Raw genomic sequence first — 13,804 nt, 5'->3', positions numbered from 1 at the left:
CTACCATAATGGTTTGAAAGTTTTGTGAAATGATGAGATCCCGTGCATTTTGAATGCTTACAATGATGTTTTCAGACCAAGTTTGGGAGAGGCCTTGGCAACGAAAAGATCAAACTAACATTGGAGCAAGGATTGTGCAACCATGGGTAAACCACTCTGATCGTAGGCCATCATGATCTTTTCTTGAGTTTTCATAAAGCTTGGATCATTGATTGGCTACATTAAGGAATGTATCTATGTAGGCTTGTAATATAGCTAGGTCAATGACAGAGGAGACTACCAAGGAGAAAAGCCAGAAGTCCTTGGTGTTACAACTGTAGAGAGTATTGTTTGTTTTCCTGAAAGAAACTCAAGCCTAATGAGACACCAACACTCCTTCGTTTGTTTGGGTTGTGTCTTACATTCATCATACTGTCCAATCTGAGTGGTGCCTTTTGTGGCTTTGAGAGAGAGAGATGATGATGATGATGATGACAAGTCTTTTAACACCATAGCCAAGCCAATGGACCACATGATCCATATGACAGCACTATGATGTCTCAATCAGATGCCCAATGTGTCAACCACTAAGCCGGGGAAGGAACCACACACAAACAGGCACAGACAGAGAGAAAGAGAGAGAGAGAGAGAGAGAGAGAGAGACCAAAACATTCCTATTGAAAGAATGTGTTATGTAAATTAGTCCCTTGCATACATAACTTACATACTGAATACTAAACAAATGGCTATATATTAAAACTCAATAAATGCTCTTTAGTTCACAAGATTTCTCCCTTTTCCTATGGAGGGGACTACGTATAAAAATTCTATATGCCAGTTGGTATGCACTATGTATACAAAGAATTTTCATATCTCAGATGTCGGATCCTCACCCAGAAATTTACGAGCCCAAAACTTTGTCTTGCTGAGTATCAAGCTGAGCCAACTCATTTTCTTGAACTTCTCCCAACCTCATAAAACCAGCTCGCCTCCACCTTAATTTCTCTGGCCAGTACCTGTAAATGTCAAGAATTGTGAATGACAATTCATGGCCCTCTTTTCAAGTGTTTAATTGCAAGATATGTTGACACAGAGCTAGAGCCTAGAACAATTATGTGAAGAGTAAACCATATCACATACTGTTCTGTTCTCTCTTGAAGAGTTCGACGCACAGAAGCATTCAGCCCATAAGCAATTGAGTTGAAAAGCCCCTAGAACCACGGAAAGGGATGATAAGTTACATAATTATCAAAAACTTAAACCTGCAGTCTTTTCGCAAAATCACAATTTGACATGACAAGTTGAAAATAGATTATTGATGGCATACGCTAGTATGTTTTTCACAGCATCCAAGCAGATGGTAAAATTTAAAAACAGGAACATTTTTCACATATCATGCAACTTAAACAACATGCTCACGAGCAATAGAATTCTCCGAAAAATGATTCAGGTTTGTAGAAAGAAAGAAAGACCTGAAGGGTCTATGAGACCAAAAAGATTTTACATATGATTCATGAGTAAATTGGATGTCAAGACAACATGCAAAATAATAGCTGCCAAAAGAAAATCAAGGCCTATGTACTATAAAGGCCATGTCGTGCTTGTACGAGCACAAAAATCTCATGTGTCCAGACTGATATGTGTCATCCTCCTCATGGGGCTGTTATATCCACTACATGTGTTGGTGCCTCTTTGTGTCCTGATCTAGAGCTAGTGGGTCTGGATCTCCAAGGATGGAGCATCCAGCTCTCTGGAGGGAGATAGCCCTCTCAGATGACTCCCATTGTGTGTGCACAATGTCTCATGTGTAATCTGTGATCTTCAGCTCTGTCTTGCTGTGGAGGGGCCCATGGACATGTCTAATGTGAGTCAAAGAAATCGTGGTGGAGGTCCAGGTAGGGTCATACAGCTGTCTCCTCTCTATGTATGGCCACATACAAGCCTCTCGGTAGCAGTGCAACCCTAGCAAGTACATACCCAAGCATTTCTGATCTATGTAGTGTATCACTTGTGAAAGAGGAGAAAACCCATCTTTGAAGAGGCAGTGAAGTCTCCCCCATATCTCATAATATACAAGGCATCGAAACAAATAGTGCTTCACAGACTCTATCTCCCCAGTCGAGCATAATCTGAATATCCGAGCCTGCTGTGGAGTACCCTCAGCTCATCCTCTTGCAATCTGGAGTTGGTGAGGAGTTAACTGCAGTTAATAGCAATCTGCATGGCATGAGATGTGTGTATAAAGAGATATCCAGGTTTCTAAATGAAATTCTCCTCTTATGACCCGCAGAAAGTGCTCTCTATAGACCTCAAGCTTCGTAAGTATCAACCACATCTGGCTCGTTGAAGCCGTGTCAGATCAAGACAGATGATGCGGTTCATCTCCTGCCTCAAGAGATCTAAGAAGGGGGAATCTAGGCTTTCCATCTGTAGCCCAGATACCATCTGAGAGTACCAAGATTTTTGCTGTCCCTCCCTCAAAAGCTGCCTGGAGGACTCAAAATGCCAATCTCAGAAGCCAATCCCTGCCAGTGTATAGAGATGAGAGATGTTAGTCATAGTCTAGAAAAGGGCATTGAGGACCAAGGGTGCTGCTCCAAACTCTGCTAAAATGATCTTATGGGGTACTGAAGGCTTACTTCTGATCATGTGTGAGAATATCATCACCTGCACACTCTCTATCCTCCTCCAGTCCTCCTCTTCCAAACCCTTACCCCACAAGGAAGCCGTCTGTATCATAGCTGGTCTTATCAATGTGTCAAAAAGCCAGCTCTTTGTGCATGATTACTGATAGTGGGCCTGACAGCGTTCTCTCTCCAAGCAAGCGTTCTCTCTCCAAGCAAGCTGAGGAGGCATATTCCTCGCTAGTTGTGCCTCGGCAGCCAGTTGCAAAGTGAACATGTGACCCATGAAAGTGATTCCAGGTATACAAGGAAGGGAACCATCTCAACTGCCTCGACTCTGTATGAGAAAGTACATCTATCTCACTGTACCCTGATGCGATGCCAGGTGTCAAAAAGCATAATCTTAGTCTCGCAAAGATTCGCGATAAGGTCCTCTCCTCACAAAATGTTTGAAGTGCATCTACATGATTCTCTAATCCCTCGGCTGAGTCTGATATGAGGACAATGTCATCTACACACAGTAAGATCAGTATCACTGCCTAGGCAAGCTGTAATCCTGTGGCCCCAAGCCTGTCAATGAAATCTGAAATCTCATCAATGTATAGAGAAAAAGAGTGGCAGGGGAACGCACAGTCCTATTTCACCCCATCACAGACTCGTACAAAGCCATCACTCTGTATATCACCCCAATAGTACTGCAGGCCTTGCCAGACATACCCCCAGGTGCTCCTACAGGACCCATCACAGACTCGTACAAAGCCATCACTCTGTATATCATCTCTAAGGGAGCAAAGAGCTCATGGAACAGAGTAAAAGTCCCTCCTAAAATCCACAGAGCAACAATGTTACAATAGACTCGCTGCCTCCATGTTTTCACCACCTCGATGATTACTCCAAGAGTGAAGAAGTGATCCAGGGTGGAGTGGTTCCTCCTGAAACCTGCCTGACCACGGCTTGTTCCTTTTTTGTACACGGTTCATGAGGAGCATTTTCTAATCTCAGGAAGAACCAATGCTCATGAGTTTCTTAGTGTCTTGTATGTACCACCACTCAAAAATGGGTTCTATCACTCAGTTGGGACATCTGCCTCTTCTGCCTTTGGAAGCCCAAAGATTAGAGCCTTTCCCTTCTTCAGCTGAAAGTCTACCTGTGGCAAGGCTGGTATAGCTATGCCTCTGAAGTGGAAATCAGTCTCTCCTCAAAGACTACGTCACAACTCATAATAACGTTCTTGGTCTTTGGATCATAGAGCTTAGAACCCTTAGATTGCAAGTTGTATCCAATGAAAATCTACTTCTTGGACTCTGGCACCAACTTTGAACTTATCTCATCTGGAATGTGAACATGAGCATCAGATCCAAAAACTTTCAAAAAGAAATTGAAAGCTTAATAACTGTGAAGGCCTCTTCCAAAGTCTTGTTGTAAACTGGTTTTGTTGGAGATCGGTTCAGGCTGTAGATTGGTGTTACAATTGTCTCCACCCAAAACGTGTGTGGCATGCTCTTGTTGTGAAGCATAGCCTTAGCCATCTACACTATGGATCTGCTAACCTTAACCAGGGAAAGTTTGCAAGGGCGCTTTCAATAAGTTTGGTGGCAACAAAATCTCTCACAATCACCCCCGTCACCACCAAACTGCTTCGAAATCCCTCCATTGTTTAGATTGGTTTGTTCAGATTGATTCAGGTTACTTTTGCAGTCACCCATGCAGAACTAGTCCCTACACCTAAAGCCCATTAATGCATATCTACCAACACTTCCCTCATCTTAAGAAAGAAAGTTCTAAACAAGCACTTAGTACAAAAAACTTTTTTTCCACGTTATACTTAATTAAAGGAAAGGGGTGGGCAAATGGCATACCATCAATGCTGCAGTTCCAACATCCAAACAATACAACCAAAACAATTGCTCGTGAGGGGCCACAAAATCATGTATTCTATTGATCGTTCCAAATGTCCAAGATCCTATCAAAATCAATGGATAATAACCCCATCTGTTCATAGCCTGAAGCAAGTAAACAGAGCTAAATTCAGTACACCATCTAAAAAAACTAGATAGAACTGGACAGCACAAACATAAAAAAGAGAGTGTATTCCGGTAGCCATAAATAGTAACAAGGAAAAAAGGGATTCCTTTGTTTCAAAATGTATAAAAGTAATGTTTAGAATAGAAGCTTCCATCCTTCAATTCCTGCTGAACCTTTGCTGCAGTGATTATTTTCTACTAAGTATATTTTCCATAGAGTTAATTTAATGGCTTTCTTCTTCACCTCCCAGCCATGAGGTAAAGCTTCATGAGAGAGAGAAAGACAGGGTTTATTAATGTCATCAGGGAAGAGGGGAGGGGGCCACGGGGGCGGGGGGGGGGGGGGGGGGGGGGGGGGGGGGTGTTGTTGTGGGGGAGGGGAGATGCAGAGGGCATCCCCCATAACCTAAATAAAGCATAATGAAAATGAAAATCGGATTCCAAGAAGACACTGATGGACAATGAAGGAAAGATATGTCAAAGCCTGATAGAGCTACATAGCACCTTGTCCAGAGGGAAACCCAAACTCATGGCAAAAATGGTCCTGTCCTCAAAAAGGAATGTGTGTTTGCGTATGGTGTTGAATGGTTTCTACTGAGCTTTGGGTCTTTCATGTGTTGTGTGTGTCATCGCCTAAGGGCATCTACAGCAGATAGGTGTTGGGACCTCAGGATAGAAACTCCATGAGGCTGCAATCCCACTGTGTGAGCCCTAATCTGGTGCACTTGTGTCTCTCCTCGTCATCTGGCTCTCGAAGAACCTCTTTAGATGGTTTAGGACACATGCTACAGACGGAGGTGGGCATGCTGGTTGAGGAGTTTTGTTTGGATTTTTCTTCACCTCCTTTTTTCTCCCTCTTTTTTCCTCTGTACAGTATGTGCTGTGCAAGAGGTTTAGAGTTGAGACTGAGGAGCATGCCATCCTTCAATGCCCAGCATACTATGAGATTAGAGGCTGGTTTCACTGCCTATTCAGAGAGGAATTTGGTCCTCTTCATGGAGTCGTCGAGTATGAGGACCAAAGGAGTGTGGCACACTGTCTGCATGAGATACAGAGGCACAAAGATCAACTCATGAAGGGACAAAGGAGGCAAGAAGATTAGAGCTAACGATGGACACTCCCTACATCTTTACTCCAAGGTGAACAGCACTGTGCAGATGGCCCTAAAGAGTTTGTACTCAATGTCCAAAACCGTTTGCATGCATCTCTTTTGCTATACTTTTTTGGTTCATAAAAGAATTGACATCAAATACATAATTTTCATATATTACATAATTGCATACTCTTAACTTACTTTCACATCTGCCTTGACCTCTACTTGGCGTTGCCGATCAGACATTTCCACAGCCATCTGCATCGAAACAATCAATCAACTCTCCGAGTCTTTATATATTACAAAATTTTAACTGCATCATTTAAAAACTAGAATCAACAAAATTGTAATACGCCTTGACGAACTTTCAAGGCCTATTTTATAACTGCTATGATGAATCAAAAGATATCCTTTTAGGAAAACTGTGGCTGATTTGTATACTCCGTAAATATTCATAATCTCCTGAATGGTCTACTCTACACTTATTCTACTTTGGAAGTACATCAAAATGAGCACAAATTTACACTAAAATGGTAAGCTTTTGAGTCATATTAACAAAATACGCCAATCAAAGGGTGAAGGCGTCGACGGTTGATTGTACTAATAATTAAGTAGATACAAAATGAGTCATGACTCAAGAGTCAGGACTAAGCCTTAAGGAGACAGAATACATGGACGGACTCAAATGAGTCAATGACAAAAAGTGCTAAAGCCTAGAGGCTAGAGGCTAGAGGCTAGAGGCTAGAGCTAAGTAGTAAGGCCCATGAATCATGATCGATGAATGATCACCCACGTGAAGAGCTCGCCTCATGGTCATGGGTAGCTTGTGAGAAAGGAGCATCAAGCTCATCCTCACTGGCATGCTGCTCCTGCACCTCATCCTCTTGTTGCTCTTCTTGGAAGACTCAAGATGCTTGAGGCTTGAGGGAGAGAGAGAGAGAGAGAGAGAGAGAGAGTCTAGATTGGAGACATCACTTAACTTCTTAACTATTGGAAAAGGGCCAAAACTACGGAAAGAAAGCTTGGGACAACGTTTGCCCACTTGTTTCAATCTCTGTTTCATGATACGCAAATAGACCCAATCCCCTTCCTTGAAGTGGACATCTCGTCTAGACTTATTTGCATGTCTGCTATATGCTTCCTGAGCTTTGGTCAAGCGGTCCTTGACTGACTCAATGATCTCGAAAAATGCTTCCGTGGTTTTATTAGCCTCTAAATTCTCGTTAAAAGAGAAGAAAAACGGCGACTAAAGGCTGCTTCATATGGAGTCCATCCGACACCAGATGAATGAGTGTCATTCGAGATACCTTGGACCAATGGAAAATAATGTTCCCATTTGGACTGTTGGTCATGACAGTATGACTTGAGAACATCAAAGGCCAACTAGTTAGAAATTTCTGTTTGACCCATAGTGACAGGGGGGACGGAGGGACGTCCACGTGGGACGTGGGAACGCCGTCCCGAGCAGAGAGACCTGCACACCGGACTGGGGACGGCCAGGGGGACGGGACGGAGGGGACGTGACCAAGAGACGGGCGTTCCCCCCTGTGGGAACGGGGGGACGACGTCTGCAGGGGACGGGGACGGCTACAACAGCTAAATCTTCAGGCATTTTTTTTCAAATAAACGGCTACTAGCCGTTAACACTGGCCATTTGAGAGAGAGAGAGAGAGAGAGAGAGAGAGAGAGAGAGAGCAACACAACTATATAATGGGCTTGGAGCCACTCCTCTTCTACTCAAGCCTTCCAAGACTTGAGTTCCTCTCCACGATCTCCCTCTCCTACTCAAGCTTTCCTCTCCACTATCTCCCTCTCCTACTCCACGGTCCATCACCTTCCTCTCCACCCTCTCCTACTCACTACACCGTCCCCACCCACCCCGTCCCCGTTCCCTACCTTTAGCTGTCCCCGTCCCCGTCCCCGTTCCCGTCCCCTGTCCCCATCCCCGTCCCTTGGTAACTATGGTTTGGCCATCTGTCTGCGGCGGATGGAATGCACTAGACAAGTGCAACTTAGTTCCAAAGTTTTCAAATAATGCCCTCCAGAAATGCGAGGTAAACTTGGAATCTCTATCTCATGTTATGGTGCTAGGCAAACCACAAACTAGATATCAATGCTTGAGAAACAGACGGGCTACGTCCTCGGTTGTGGCCATATACCTGCATGGGATGAGCATGCAGAATTTACTAAAGCGATCCACAATGGTAAAACACTGAGTGTTACGGGATCCGGTGGATGCTGGTAGAGGCTCTACAAAGTCCATAGATATGTCGATGAAAGGTCCGTCGGGGATAGGCAAAGGTTGAAGTAAACCTACCTTCTTTGTATGGGGAACCTTGACTTTTTGACAAATCTTACAGGCTTGTACATGTGCATAGACATCACGCCTCATCTTTGGCCAATAAAAGGACCGTTCTAATTTCTCGAGGGTACTGTTGATACCCCCTGTCCTCCAACTAAGGAGTCATGGGCATCGTGGAGAAGAGCGGAACACTTTTCCCGAGTAACGCAGAGACAGTTCTTGTAGAACAACCAACCGCTCTGTACTGAATAGTGACCAGGCTCAGAATTGAGGACCAAACTGTACTGAGTACCAAACTCAGGGGAGTCAACATATTGGTCTTTCATACTTTCTAAGTCCTTCCCCGTGATTTCGAGAATGGTAAATTCTTGGACTGCCTAGATGCTGCACTTTCGACTAAGAGCATCTGCTACTGGGTTATGCTTACCAAGGATGTATTCAATCATACCTCCAAACTGTTGGAAGATTTGACTCCACCTGGCCTGTCGATCACTCCACTGGGCACTTGGCATAGTCTGAAGCCACTTAACTGCTTGGTGGTCTGTTTTCACTGTGAAAGCATGTCCATAAAGAAAAGGCTTCCAATGCTTGAGCGCTGTGATCCCACCCAAAAGCTCTGTCATATACTGAATAATTCTTTTCGGCAACATCCAACTTTCTACTGTAATATGCCACGGATCTATTGTCTTGCTGGAGGACTGCACCTATGGCTACATTGCTGACATCGGTCATGACCTCGACAGGTTCGTCCCATGATGCTAACTTTGATATAGGTGCTTCTGAGGCAGCTTTCTGGAGTGCACGGAATGCATCAAGCCCCTTGCCTATAACTAAGACTTTCTCCTTGCGAGTCTTCACCCCCTTGAGCAAGTCGGTAAGAGGTGCTGCAAGGTTGGAAAACTGATGGACATGGGTACTAAAGGCTTGACAAAGACCTACGAATGAGCGGATTTTTTGGGCGGTCTTAGGAATGTTCCAATCTAAGATCTACTGATCCTTTGATGGATCCAGTCTAATCCCATCGGAACCGATGATGTAGCCCAAATACTGAACTTCCTTAACACCAAAGACAGACTTTTTGGCGTTTATGTAGAGCTGATTATCTCGCAAAAGTTGCAAGACTTTCTCTACATCTTTCTCATGCTGCTCCACAGTGGCTGAGAAGACTAGTATGTCCTCAAGGAATATGAAAACACACTTCCCAATGTGGACTGTGAAAATCTTAGACATCATCTTATTGAAGGTTGCGGGTGCATTTGTAAGCCCAAAAGGCATGACTACAAACTCGTAGTGACCACGCTCTGTCCAAAAAGCTGTTTTTGGAATGTCAGCTTAAAAAATGCGGACCTGATGGTAACCACTCTTGAGGTCGATCTTAGTGAAAAACTTAGCACCGTCTAAATGCTCCAAAATGTACTCTATCCTTGGCATAGGAAATTTATTCTTGATAGTGAGTTTGTTTGATGCCCTATAGTCTACACAAAGGCGTGCAGACTTGTCCTTCTTTTGGACAAATAGGATAGGTGCAGCAAATGGGGAGGAAGAAGGTCGAATGAATCCGGCTCGGAGAAGCTCAAATAACTGCTTTTCTAACTCGCCCTCTAAAGTCTTGGAAAGACGATAGGGAAACCTGCTAGGAGGATCTGATCCACGGACCAAATCAATGTGATGGTCCTCAGGGCGAGAGGGTGGGAGACTGGGCGGGAGATTGTCCCTAAGCATAATGTCCTGATGTCTGGATAGGAGGTCTGCTAACTAAGGGACTGAAGATGTAACGGATGCTACTAATGAGGGAGGGGTTGTTCGAGCACGAACATAAAGGAATGCTCCTTCTGCTTCCTTGCATAGCTCGTTTGGCCTGGAGATGCGAAATCAATGGGATGCCAAGAATGCTTTTATCCCCACGAATCCTGACAGGCTCAGGAAAACCTTTACAAATAGTAAAAGTGTCCTGCCCCCAAACGGGAATAGGCTCGTACTGACGGAACCACTGAATTCCTAAGATCGTGTCACACCCCAACAGAGGTGAGACGATGAAATCTCGTTGAAATGAGGCCTTATGCACTTCAAAGGCAAATTGCTGTGCCTTCTGGGAAATGTGGGTGAGAAGACCAGGTGTAAACCCGTCCACATCCAGATGATATGGGGCTAATGTGCATTTCAATTTATTAGCCAACTGGGGAGAGATGGTGTCTTCAAAACTACCCATATCGAAAAGGACTACAAACTGTCGGCCCTGGGCAAAGCCATAAGCTCGGATAAGGCTCTTCTAAGCAGCATCGCTCTCACCCTCCTGCTTAGCATCAAATACAACGGATGGCATAGGATGCATAGAAGGTAAAAGTTGAACTGCATTTAAGGTAGTAGGCGGGGCTGGAGGAGCTGGGGAGGCTGTGGCAACTGTGGCAGAAGGGGCTTTGGCGGCTTGTGCCGCTTGCCATTTGTGGCAATCCTTCTTACCATGCCCTATAATATGACAGAAAAAACATCTATTTTCTGACTGGTACTTCCTTTGCTCCTCTCGAGGAAGATAACCTCCAGTAATGCTTGCTTTAGCCTTTTCATCAAGGGTTTTCTTAGGTTTAGATTCTTTATCTTTCTTACCTCCTGAACTGGAGCTATTACTGCTTGATTGCATCTTTAGAAGAAGCGTTACCTTTCCCTGTCTGTGCAGCTGATTGCTGCTACTGGGGTTTGGTACTGGACTGAGATGACTGCTTGGGCTTACCCCCGTTCAGCTTCATTTCTTCATTCTGAGCGAGAGTCAGAGCCCGGTCATATGTACTTGGTTCAAAGTTACAAACTGTGAACCGAATGTTACAATCCACGAATGAATTGCTCCATCTTAGCCTGCGCAGATAACCCTAACTGTTGTGCTAAAGTAATAACCTTACCGGAAAACTGAAGCACTGGAAATCCGTTCTGTCTAAGCCCATAGAACTCATCTTTCAGACCGGTCATGTACTAGGGCGGGAGAAATCTGGTCTTCAGGTCATGGAGAAATCTGGTCTTCAGGTCATGGACAAAGATGTCCCAGTCAAAGGCTGTGACACCTGTGGCCTGGTCTGTATGAATACTAGACCAATGCTGCCACCAAGTGACTGCTTCACCAGTGAGATGGGGAGCTACTAAGTGGACTTTATCTTGTGGGTCTGTGATCCTAGCTAATGGAAAATGAGCATTAAACTGATGAATAAATTGATTAACTGATGAATGATCACACTTACCATCATACTTGCTGAAGTTTGGTTGACTCCGAATGACGGTGGTGGATGCTGTTGCGGACTGCGAGCTAGTGACACCTATGACTGGGGAGATTGAGAAGAGTTGCTGATACCTCAAGTGTATGGCCTCCTTGTCCCGTTGGTGCTGGAGTAACATACGTTCTCAATCAAGCTCACGTTGGTGTTCCCGAGCGGCGAGTTCAGCCTGACGCCGGTCTTCATCAATCCTACGTTGGGCTTTCTCATACTCCCGTCTTTCTACTTTTACTTCTTTCCTTCGGGCCTCATCCTCTCTCCTTTGTTGTTCCATCTGAAAGAAGAGGGAGATGTAGTCGGGTGCTGGTGGAGGCAGAGAAGGACGTGCTGCTGCTGCCTCCAAGAGTTGGAGACGCTCCATGAGCAGCTGGTTCGGAGCTCTCACAAGAGCTATGGTGTTTGCTGTAGGCGGAAGAGCATGATCTCCTCCGGGGGAGACGTCTTCCGGCTGATGAGTACTCTCTTTTGTAGACATGATGCTAAAGTCGGTGGTCGTGCGCCGGAACGCAATCTAACCATCCAAGGATGCCCCCACGCTAGGATACGGTGTGTGTGGACAATCTGAATCTAATACCAATGTGATATGCAGCGGAAGTCTTTGTATTGGAAGATCCTATCACACAAATGCTCACACCATCTTCTGTATCCTGAGTTTCGTGAGTTTAGCAATCCACTTTACTACTTCAAACTTTAAAGAGATATGAGAGAGAGATGAGAACTGTACACCAGATCGGGTCCCAAATTACCCACTGAAGGGCTCCCTATCCCGATAACGAGATAGTATTTTCTTTATTACTTTGGAGAGAATGACTGTGGACTGTAGATAAGCCAAATGCAAGATCTCAGAGGATCGGAAGCCTAGCTGAACTGTACACGGCTGTAGAAACACCTCAATGAACTGATCTCAAGCCTATGCACTCTTCCCAAGGGCATGAGGAAGGGCTGCACACCTGAGGCTGAGAAAAGAAGGCGGTGGACTGTTCTAAGCTATGTTACAATGCTGTAAATGCTTATGAATGATAGAATACCTTTACCAGATGACTGGTGTATGCCTGGATGATGCACTGAATGCTGGATACTGATGTAGACTGATGAATCAAGGCTGAAACTGCTGGAAATCTGCAAACGCAGGTCTGTAGGGCTGATTACTGGTGTAGGACTGATGCTGGACTGAAACGCAGACTGTAGGGCTGTTGTGGGACTGTAAACGCAGGGCTGGGCTGCTGTAGATCTGAAAACGCAGGGCTGTAGAGGACTGAACACAGGCGGGCTGGGTTATATGCAGAAAACGCAGATGTGTTTGCTGATTTGGGCCTGTGGATGTGCTGTATGGCTGCGCCTATGGCTGTAGGGACTGCTGAACTGCTGCGTTGGAGAACCAGGGCTGGCTGAAGCAAAACTCAAGTACTCCAAGGGCTGGATGAGACTAGTCCAGGACTGAAGGCAAGAATACTCCTAGGGCTGAGGAGGAAAGCTCTTAGCACACTGAAGACTGAATGAGAAACTAAGCCCTATGCAAGCCTATTTATACTAGATAGGGGTTGGCTGGTCATAATTTAATAAACTTTATGTTTATAAATGACATTAAATGCTAAATAAATACCATAAAATATGGAAAAAATACCAGATAAATCGTAGTAAATTCCCTAAGGCTTCTGGGATGTGCTAAATGATGCACAGGCATATGAATGCATATTATGCAAGATGCAGAGTGCTTTCTGATGCAAACCCTAAGGCTTCTACTGACTCTACATGCATGAATGATTCTCTCCAAGTGGGTTAGGGGACTTGATTGACTGACTGACCTGCTAAGGCTGCGGAATGACCTACGTAGCTCGTGCTTGACGTATCCTGGACTGAGAATGTACAATGGGGTTACGGCATACGACAAATATCATCCTACTGGGTTCTAATAATGTACAAATGTTGCACTGCTGATGATGAGCCAGTTTGTCACCATGCACTGAGTGCAGAGTGCATGTGACATGATAGGACCTGCCCAAGGGCTAAGGGCTAGTGAGGATGAGGTCTAGATTGGCCAAGAGTCAATAAAAAGCCAACTAGAGGCTAAGTATGGCTAAAAGCTTAATAATAAAGCAGTGGGACAATAAAAGACTGGTTATTGCTATATAAGCAAGTTTGGGCTCACTTATGAGGAAGGTGAGATATCCTCGCAGAGAGAGACGGCTCCTAGGCGTGCAAGACCTCAGGGCTAGAGTAGTAGGCACGCAAGCGTACCGGTGGTATGGGACGCCAAGGCCCGCTGTCGGGGCTTGGCTGACTCATAGCAATCTAACGTCAAGCTCAAGGGTGGTTCCGGAAGGGAGCCTATGGCTAGGCGGAGAGCTGCTAGCCACCATCGATCGCAGCCATCAGCATTAGATTCGATACTGGTTGTCTTGACTCTTTAAGGATTTCCAAGTATAAGGCCCTTACATTGATATCACAGACACCCAACCATAAGGGCCGTTCAAGCTCACCCCCAAGCACAGGGGGATAGTAGCATCCGAGACATGGCTCCA

General features: G+C 45.0%; 1 protein-coding gene across 1 annotated transcript in view; it reads right to left on the bottom strand.

Moving 5' to 3' along the window:
* Positions 1-639: 639 nt before the first annotated feature.
* GCR1 (G-protein-coupled receptor 1) overlaps positions 640-13,804 on the bottom strand; it is a 57,187-nt gene continuing 44,022 nt past the window's right edge. The window contains exons 6-9 of the mRNA XM_086772934.1: positions 5,922-5,978; positions 4,463-4,606; positions 1,120-1,190; positions 640-995 (exon numbers count right to left, since the gene is read on the bottom strand). Of these exons, the coding sequence (XP_086629060.1) occupies positions 881-995; positions 1,120-1,190; positions 4,463-4,606; positions 5,922-5,978 (387 nt within the window). The 3' untranslated portion in view covers positions 640-880. The remainder of the gene's footprint in view (positions 996-1,119; positions 1,191-4,462; positions 4,607-5,921; positions 5,979-13,804) is intronic.

This window comes from Cibotium barometz, chromosome 33 (assembly GCF_041138505.1).
Source record: "Cibotium barometz isolate CiBa-2024 chromosome 33, ASM4113850v1, whole genome shotgun sequence".
In the NCBI taxonomy this organism is placed as follows: Eukaryota; Viridiplantae; Streptophyta; class Polypodiopsida; order Cyatheales; family Cibotiaceae; genus Cibotium; species Cibotium barometz.
Note: the sequence above shows the minus strand (reverse complement) of the source record. Positions and strands in the feature narration are given on the sequence as shown.